At 41.0% G+C, this 10,000-nt stretch overlaps 1 protein-coding gene across 1 annotated transcript in view; it reads left to right on the top strand.

The window, feature by feature from the left end:
* The window catches only part of tg (thyroglobulin), a 50,365-nt gene that overhangs the window by 17,564 nt on the left and 22,801 nt on the right, over positions 1–10,000 (top strand). The window contains 11 exon segments of the mRNA XM_039806199.1: positions 1–75; positions 1,026–1,184; positions 1,749–1,892; positions 4,254–4,418; positions 4,611–4,715; positions 4,818–4,927; positions 5,254–5,359; positions 5,796–5,999; positions 7,334–7,504; positions 7,597–7,683; positions 9,144–9,215. The exon segment at positions 1–75 is cut by the window's left edge and continues 76 nt beyond it. Of these exon segments, the coding sequence (XP_039662133.1) occupies positions 1–75; positions 1,026–1,184; positions 1,749–1,892; positions 4,254–4,418; positions 4,611–4,715; positions 4,818–4,927; positions 5,254–5,359; positions 5,796–5,999; positions 7,334–7,504; positions 7,597–7,683; positions 9,144–9,215 (1,398 nt within the window).

Raw genomic sequence — 10,000 nt, forward strand, 5'->3', positions numbered from 1 at the left:
TGACGTTAACCATCACATGGAGCTCCGACCTGTCTGACCTCCCGACCTCTGACCTGTCTGACCTCCACGACATCGGTGAGCAGACACACAAACTCAATTCAAGTTATTCATAGTGTCATATTATAACAGAAGATATCTCAAGACATTTACACAACAGAGTATATTAAGACCAGACTCTATAATTTACAGAGTTAAGAAAACACAGAGGGACATTCTGTCCACCAGACTCCATTCAATAAAACAGTGATTCAACCTGAACTCAGAACAAAATGGTTTAATTTAATGAGTCAGTGAGTTCTACGCAGGGAGAATACAGGTGGCAGAGCAGTGGTTACCAACATAAGGTTGGGACCCCCCCTCAGGGGTCACAAGATAAATCTGAGGAGTCACATGACAAGAACAACATATGTCTGTCACCCCAAATCTTTTCATTTTCTTTCCTTTTTTCTTGTCAAATTACTAGATACTTTTTACTTCTCCATCCCTCTACAAAGTTATTCAAATAAACAGATATTAGAAGAAACAACTGGACTGGATTTTGATATAATTGACAGAAATTAAATATCTATTTTATTTTTAACGCTTGTGTTGTCTTTCTGTTGACCTGCAACTTTGTGTTTGGTTAACTTTGGTCAAAATTTCAACATTTTGTTGTTCTTTTTCTGCACTTTTCTCTGCGGTTTTTGTCGATTTTATTCAAATTTTTTGCCGTTTTTTTTAATTATGTATTTTTCATTGTTTTCCATTGTCACTTTTTTTTACAAGTTTTGTCACCTTTGGCGATGTTTCCATTGTTTTTTTTGTCACTTTTTCCCATTTTTTTGGTCACTTTTTTCAGCGTTTAAAAAAATTATTGTTTCCATTGATTTTTTTTTTGCATTTTTGTAGCTTTTTCCTACATTTGTCACTTTTTACAATTTTCTTTTGTCATATTTCTGATATAGAAAGTCGTTGGACAACACTCTGGAGCTGCAGTCTCATGATGACATGTTTTTTTTTTAAATTCTTTTTTAAATATATGTCAGGTGTGTTTCTGAATGAGTCCAGACTTCTGGAGGGGGTCCGGGGACTTCTGGGTAATATCCGATCCATGCTTACATCAGAACCCAAACTGGTTTCCGTGACAACACCGATCTTCGGCTGTTCCCGCGGTCACCGCCTGGCCAGTGATGGCGAAGGCTGCGGTAAGATCAGTTAATCGTCTTTCGTTCATCTCAGCCGACGGTAACATTTATTTATTTTTATTTATTTATATCTTTTATTTGGAACATGTAAATAAAATACAACATCCAAAGAAAATAGTAATATAAAAAAAAACAGTTAAAAAATAAAACTCCATAATTTCCAGTACTTAAAGACCTCTATTTACACATTCAAAAAGGAGTAGAAGAAGTAAAACTTATGTACTCCTACCCCTTTATACCCTTCCTTTCCTATTAAATGAGTTAAAACAATAAGTCAACAGAGATAATACATTTGTAATCAATGAAAATTCATATATTTACCTATAAGCAATAATTATACACATACTACACAATGTTCAGTGTAAGCCCAAATAATTAATTGCGCTGTATTTATCTGTACCTCTGGAATATAGTTTCTTTGAACATATTTTTAAATTGGAATATGTTTGGACATTGCTTTAATTCATTACTTAATTTATTCCACAATTTAGTGCCGCTGACAGATTGTGGAATAAACATCTGGTCCGTGTTTCAGTTTCTGTCCGTCTCTGCTTGTCTTCGCAGTCGTCTGTCCTGCAGGGAGTTACTCCAGGCAGGGGGCGTGTCTCCTGTGTCCTCAGGGAACCTATCAGGACGAAGAGGGGCGGGACTTCTGCGACAGGTGTCCCAGAGGCTCCTCACCTGCTGGAGCGTCATCTGTCAATCAATGTGAGTCCTCCCGCAGAAAGAAGGAGAAGTCAGTGCCAGTCTGGTCCCGACTTTTTGTTTTTTGTCACTTTCTTTAACAGTTTTGTCACCTTTGGAGATGTTTTGTTGGTTTTTTAGTCACTTTTTTTCTGCCTTTTGTGGCTTTTTTCAACAACCTTTTGTATTAGTTCTGACATAGAAAGTTTTAAAAAATGGGTCAAATTTGACCCAAGGACAACTATCTTTATATATATATATATATATATATATATATATATATATAAGAGAGAGAGAGAGAGAGAGGAATTCATTGGTTGCTGTTGTTGCTATTGTCTGGATTCTGATTGGCTAACGTGGGCTTGAGCTTCTCGTTTACACCGCCACCTACAGGTCTGGTGTGCTCTTGGCTGCATTGACGACATACATATATATATATATATATATATATATATATATATATACAGTGCCTTGCGAAAGTATTCGGCCCCCTTGAACGTTTCGACCTTTTGCCACATTTCAGGCCTCAAAAATAAAGATATAAAACTGTAATTTTTTGTGAAGAATCAACAACAAGTGGGTCCCAATTATGAAGTGGAACGAAATTCATTGGCTATTTCAAACTTTTTAACAAATAAAAACTGAAAAAGTGGGCGTGCAAAATTATTCAGCCCCTTTACTTTCAGTGCAGCAAACTCTCTCCAGAAGTTCAGTGAGGATCTCTGAATGATCCAATGTTGACCTAAATGACTAATGATGATAAATAGAATCCAGCTGTGTGTAATCAAGTCTCCCGTATAAATGCACCTGCTCTGTGATAGTCTCAGAGGTCCGTGTAAAGCGCAGAGAGCATCATGAAGAACAAGGAACACACCAGGCAGGTCCGAGATACTGTTGTGGGAGAAGTTTAAAGCCGGATTTGGATACAAAAAGATTTCCCAAGCTTTAAACATCCCAAGGAGCACTGTGCAAGCGATAAAATTGAAATGGAAGGAGTATCAGACCACTACAAACTTACGAAGACCCGGCCGTCCCTCTAAACTTTCAGCTCATACAATGAGAAGACTGATCAGAGATGCAGCCAAGAGGCCCATGATCACTCTGGATGAACTGCAGAGATCTACAGCTGAGGTGGGAGACTCTGTCCATAGGACAACAATCAGTCATATACTGCACAAATCTGGCCTTTATGGAAGAGTGGCAAGAAGAAAGCCATTTCTTAAAGATATCCATAAAAAGTGTCGTTTAAAGTTTGCCAAAAGCCACCTGGGAGACACACCAAACATGTGGAAGAAGGTGCTGTGGTCAGATGAAACCAAAATCGAACTTTTTGGCAACAATGCAAAACGTTATGTTTGGCGTAAAAGCAACACAGCTCATCACCCTGAACACACCATCCCCACTGTCAAACATGGTGGTGGCAGCATCATGGTTTGGGCCTGCTTTTCTTCAGCAGGGACAGGGAAGATGGTTAAAATTGATGGGAAGATGGATGGAGCCAAATACAGGACCATTCTGGAAGAAAACCTGATGGAGTCTGCAAAAGACCTGAGACTGGGACGGAGATTTGTCTTCCAACAAGACAATGATCCAAAACATAAAGCAAAATCTACAATGGAATGGTTCACAAATAAACATATCCAGGTGTTAGAATGGCCAAGTCAAAGTCCAGACCTGAATCCAATCGAGAATCTGTGGAAAGAACTGAAAACTGCTGTTCACAAATGCTCTCCATCCAACCTCACTGAGCTCGAGCTGTTTTGCAAGGAGGAATGGGCAAAAATGTCAGTCTCTCGATGTGCAAAACTGATAGAGACATACCCCAAGCCACTTACAGCTGTAATCGCAGCAAAAGGTGGCGCTACAAAGTATTAACTTAAGGGGGCTGAATAATTTTGCACGCCCAATATTTCAGTTTTTTATTTGTTTTAAAAGGTTTGAAATATCCAATAAATTTCGTTCCACTTCATGATTGTGTCCCACTTGTTGTTGATTCTTCACAAAAAATTACAGTTTTATATCTTTATGCTTGAGGCCTGAAATGTGGCAAAAGGTGGAAAAGTTCAAGGGGGCCGAATACTTTCGCAAGGCACTGTATATATATATATATATATATATATATATATATATATACTGGGACGTGTAAATGAACACTTTTCTGAAAACTGACAGCTGTGCACGATGTTATTTTTGAAAATGGAGAGGTTGAAATGTCCGTTTATGAAAATAGCCGGCCACCTGGAAACGTAGTGATAGTTAGATGTATTACTATAGGATTGTCTAGCAATATAATGATTATCTCAGAATTGCTGTATTGTGATATTATCGGTATCCTGTGATTCCTGTGTGTGTGTGTCTGTGTGTGTGTGTCTGTGTGTGTTTTAGGTGTGACAGAGTGTCAGAGGCGGGGCCTTCGGTGTTCGGAGCGAGGTGACTTCCTGTCAGCGCAGCCTGACTTCCTGTCTGGCAGGTGGAGGTGTGTCAGCAGTGAGGGGGCGGAGCTTGAGTGGACCAACAGTGACACGCCCCTGACCGATGAGGAGTGCTCAGGTGAAGGATTATTTCCTGGATATTCAGTGTCCTGTCCCAGAGGAGAGAAGCAACTAGAAAACATTCACATTTAACAAGCTGACATCACACAAGTTTTACTTTTCTTCCATAAAAAATGTGTCTGTGTGTGTGTCTGTCTGTCTGTGTATGTGTGTGTGTGTGTGTGTGTGTGTGTTTGTGTGTGTGTTGCAGTCCTAAGCAGGTTTCAGGCTGTACCAGGATCAGATCTGATTGTCGGAGCTGAAGACACTGAAGTCCTGCAAACAATGACCTCTGACCTCATATCCTGTGTCCAAGGTGATGTGCGCACACACACACACACACACACACACACACACTCGTTATGGTCTGTAAGTGTGTGTGTGTGTTGACTCTGTTTGGTCTCTCTCTCTCTCTCAGCGTGTGCAGTGGAGCCGTCCTGCCACCATGTGGCGCTGTTCAACAGACAGACTCAGTGTGAACTGTACAGCTCACACACTCTGAACACACACTGCAACACCTCCCAGCAGGTATGCACACACACACACACACACACACACACACACACACACACACACACACACACACACACACACACACACACACGCAGACACACACACACATACACACACACTCGCAACACCTCCCAGCAGGTATGCACACACACACACACACACACACACACACACACACACACACACACACACACACACACACACACACACACACACTCGCACACTCTGAACACACACTGCAACACCTCCCAGCAGGTATACACACACACATTTGAAGATGTCATAAAACAGCTGTGTCTTCTACGCAGACTCAAACATTTTTTTTAATTTTATTCTTTCAGACCAGTGGGTTTCTGGGTAATCCTCAGGCAGAGCTCTTTGATTGGCTGAGCTGTTCTCTGAGAGTGAGGGGAGGGGCTTCAGATCTCCTGGTCATCAGGAAGAAAGGTACTGTAACATCGGCCAGAGATCCCCCACCTCACATCCTGTGTCCAAGGTGATGCACACAGATATCACATTATGGTCTGTAATTGTATGTGCATATGTGTGTGTGTGTGTGTGTGTGTGTGTGTGTGTGTGTGTGCGTGTGTGTGTGTGTGTGTGTGTGTGTGTGTGTGTGTGTGTGTGTCTCTGTGTTGTGTGTGTGTGTGTGTGTGTGTGTCTGTGTGTGTGTGTGTGGTGTCTCTGTGTGTGTGTGTGTGTGTGTGTGTGTGTCTCTGTGTGTGTGTGTGTTTCTTGTGTGTGTCTGTGTGTGTGTTTTGTGTGTGTGTGTTTGTGTGTGTCTGTGTGTGTTTGTGTGTCTCTGTGTGTGTGTGTGTGTGTGTGTGTGTGTGTGTGTGTGTGTGTGTGTGTGTGTGTGTGTGTGTGTGTGTGCGTGTCTCAGGTGTGGCCTTCTCCTCCTGGCGGCAGCAGCAGCAGAGCTTTGAGAGGATGAGGATGATGAAGGCGCTCTCAGGTGTGTTCAGGACTCAGGTGTTCTCCTCCAGACGGACCTCTCTCTCTGACGCTCATCGTTTCTGTCAGGACGGCTGCAGCCGCGACGCCTGCTGCGATGGATTCATCCTCAACCAGAACGTCCTCAACGGAGGTACGTTACCACGGAGACACCCGAGTGAAAGCATGAGTAAACGAATGAGCCAATAAACCAAGCACAGGTGAATGGCCGACCAAATTGCCTCCTCAGGATCGAGCATTTAAAAAATGCCTCGTTATTCAATACCAAATAATGAATGAAGGGAATAAATGAACACTGGAAAAATAAGTGAGGAAGTAAAGGAACGAGTTATTGAGTGAGTACATGAAGGAAGTAAATAGTCCTTCCAGAAAAATGTCAACAAAGTGACAATGTAAAGTGAGCGAACCTCAGAAATCTCTTTACAGTCCTTCCAGAAAAATGCGGAGTTTTTTTGTGATTTTTGCGGGCAAAAATCCTTGATTATGCGGCATGTTTTCTTAAAAAATGCGATGGAATATGCTATATATGATATTTATGCAATTTTATTGCAGGAACTTGCAAAAACTGCAGTTTGATGAAAAAGAGAAAAGAAAGTGATTCCCCCAACACCCTGCTTTTCGATGATGTTCACGTTGCGTAATTACATCACTTCATAACATTCCCATGGCAACAGGGGCTAAATGGCTGCTCTTGTGTGAAGTAAACGCAAAATTTTTCATCTTTCTGCTAAGATATATTACGGGACTTTTTTGCAACGAAAATGCGGGGATTATGACATCATGCAAGCCACGCATATTTTGCGCGGAAATTGACAATTTATGCGGCGAAAGTGCGGCATATTTGAAATTTCAACCAAATTGTCAAAAGTTATAACGTCGTTAGTTCCCTGGAACGCTCTTCACAAGTAAAATAAATGATCAGTTCACTACTTTCGTTAAATCTGGGTGTTTCTTTTAATTTCATGGCAAGCAAAAAAGTGACAAAAATGTCGGAAAAGCTTCAGAAAACGTGGGAGAAAACAACAACAAGAAACAAAAACCGAATAAAAAACATCGGCAAAGGTTTCAAGAAGGTCGGGGGGCAAAAAAGCTTTAAAAAAGTGACAAAACTATCGAAATAGACGACCAAAAAACAAGAAGTTGCATGGTCGACTAGAAGGCAACACAAGGGTTAAATCGTGTTATATTTCCACCACATGTACGTGTATATACTCTATGTGTGTGTTATGCTTTTATACGTATGTTTCTGTCTTTGTAAAACTTGTTTTTATTTTTAAAGTGCTATATAAATTAAATAAACTTGAATGAACAAATTGAGTGAATGAATAATGTGTGAATGTATGAATGAGGGAATGAAGACATGAAGGATTTCACTGAATAATTAGAATAATTTGAAGAAAAAGTGAATTAAACATTAGAGGCGGAGCTTTAAATCTCACTTCCTCCTCTGCCCCTCCCCCCACTCAGGCTCTCTGCTCTGTGGTTGGCTGAGAGCTCCGTCGGTGTTGATGTGCGGGGACCAGGACTGGGATGTGATTGGACAGGGAGCGGCCAGTCGTATCTGTGGGGCGGGGCTAACCTACAACGAGCAGCAGAGGAGCTTTGTGTTTGACTTCGGAGGACAAAAGTTCACCATCAGTGAGAAACAGAAATGACTGTAAACGACAAAACACAGTGGGACTCCAGCGGGGAACTAACTTCCTGTTTCCTGTTTGTTTGTGGTCTTCCAGCTGATTCGTCTCTGCCGGCCGACAGCAAGAACAAGAAGGACTACCAGGCCTCCATCATCAGCTTCCAGGCCATCTACCTCAACTCTGGTACCTGCACACATTTTACAGCTCAGCTGCACTTTATGGAAGCTCATTTCTGCCAATATATTAAACAAAGATCCTGGGCGCCTGGGTAGCTCACCTGGTAGAGCGTGCGCCCTGTGTACAGAGGCCCACGTTCGATTCCACCACGGGCCATTTGCAGCATGTCATCCCCCTCTCTTTCCCACTTTCCTGTCTTCAGCTGTCCTATCCACTAAAGGAGGGGTGTCCAACGTTTTTTAGGCCAAGGACCTCTTAGCTAAAGGAGAGACAGAGGCCACGTTCACACCGCAAGACTTAATTTGGATTTTTTGCTCAGATCCCAATTTTTTGTTTGGCTGTTCACATTACGTTTTTAAAATGTGGCCTAGATCAGGTTCCAGTGTGAACTGTTTCTAACTGACCCGCATGCCCAACAGAACAATAACAATGACATCAGATGCAGCACGTTGTTGCACTAAAATTAGGGAGGTTATGGAGGAAGTCAGCATTTTCACTTTTATTTCAAAATGTTTGTGTAATGGCAGCCGTAACATTAATAAGAATAACACTAATTAGGTCTGACAACTCCCTCTCCCTCCATTGACTTGCTCCATCACTGTTCTCCATGTTGTAAGCCTAGTCCGGTTTTTAATGTTACGGTTTGTGATAAATGTCGATGTAGATTGACGTAATAGTCGCTTCAAGTCCGCCTTTGTTGTTCACACTGCGGCCGCATTGAAAAAAATCTGACCTGGGTCTGATTCAGGAAAAATCTGATTTGAGTGTTCACACTACATCTGAAGATGTCTGACCTGGTCACTTGACCCCCCAAAAAAGAATCAGATTTGGGCCACTTTTGCCTGCAGTCTGAACGTAGCCAAAGTAGGGACCCCCTGCTACATATACTGCATACAATTAAGTTACATAAAACTGGGCTGCATGGAGGAAAATTAATGGCAGTGAATCATTAAGCTTAACTGTATTACTACCATTTGTAAGCTTACCTTCTTCTTGAAATGTTGGATTCATGTGAATGTATATTTTCAGACATATTATGATTTTTTTTTGGAAAAATTATTTTGTAAACAAAATGCACTAACTCCAAGGACCCCCTAGTGGCCCTGTTGAATATCTCTGCATTAAAGGCCCAAAAAGCCTAAAACAAACTGTTCAAACTGAAACATTCTCAGAATAATGTTATTAGTGTCTTTTAAATAAGTTTCTCGTTATATTTAGATACTAACTTATTTCGAGAAAGTTTCTCATGATGACTGAGAGACATGTTTTTATCTTATTTTTTCTATTATTGGCGTAAATGGGCTTCCAGAGTGTTTTGCCATTAGCACGATAGTGCTAGCATTAGCCCCAAAGTTACAGGTCCCTGTTGCTGCTCTCACAGGGATCAGACAGCAGAGGAAAGATGGTTCTGTGATTTATGGCTTTGGTATCTCCGTGTTGTTATTGTTGTTATTGTTGTTGGACAGATGCTGAGTCAGCAGCTGGTGGTTCTGGTTCCTCTTCCTGTACAGCAGCAGAACTCGCTGCTCCTCTGGACGGTTCGTATCACACACTCAACACACGTCTTACTAACCCGGGAACACACCGCTGGCTAAGCGCCGAGAAGCTTAGATTTGTTCACGAAATACGTGCCTGGCTGGTCATACCGTCTGTCTTTCTATATAAAATAAGATAAAATACATTTTATAGTCCACAAAGGGAAATTAGTTTTGGACTCTGTCCGTTCCGCAGCTTTACAAAGACAACAATTCAATTAAATTTTATTAATAGTATCAAATCATAAGAGTTATCTCGAGACACTTTACAGATAGAGGAGGTCTAGACCACACTCTATAATTTACAAAGACCCAACAATTCTAGTAAATCCACAAAAAAAAAAGAAAAGAAAATAAGCATCTCTCAACACATCCTCTCATGCAACACAAAACATGCTCTCATATACATTAGACAGGTCCCTATATAGTAATACTCTCATATACATTAGACAGGTCCCTATATAGTAATACTCTCATATACATTAGACAGGTCCCTATATAGTAATACTCTCATATACATTAGACAGGTCCCTATATAGTAATACTCTCATATACATTAGACAGGTCCCTATATAGTAATACTCTCATATACATTAGACAGGTCCCTATATAGTAATATTATCATATACATTAGACAGGTCCCTATATAGTAATGCTCTCATATACATTAGACAGGTCCCTATATAGTAATATTATCATATACATTAGACAGGTCCCTATATAGTAATACTCTCATATACATTAGACAGGTCCCTATATAGTAATACTCTCATATACATTAGACAGGT

Source organism: Perca fluviatilis, chromosome 7 (genome assembly GCF_010015445.1).
Source record: "Perca fluviatilis chromosome 7, GENO_Pfluv_1.0, whole genome shotgun sequence".
NCBI classification, from domain to species: domain Eukaryota; kingdom Metazoa; phylum Chordata; class Actinopteri; order Perciformes; family Percidae; genus Perca; species Perca fluviatilis.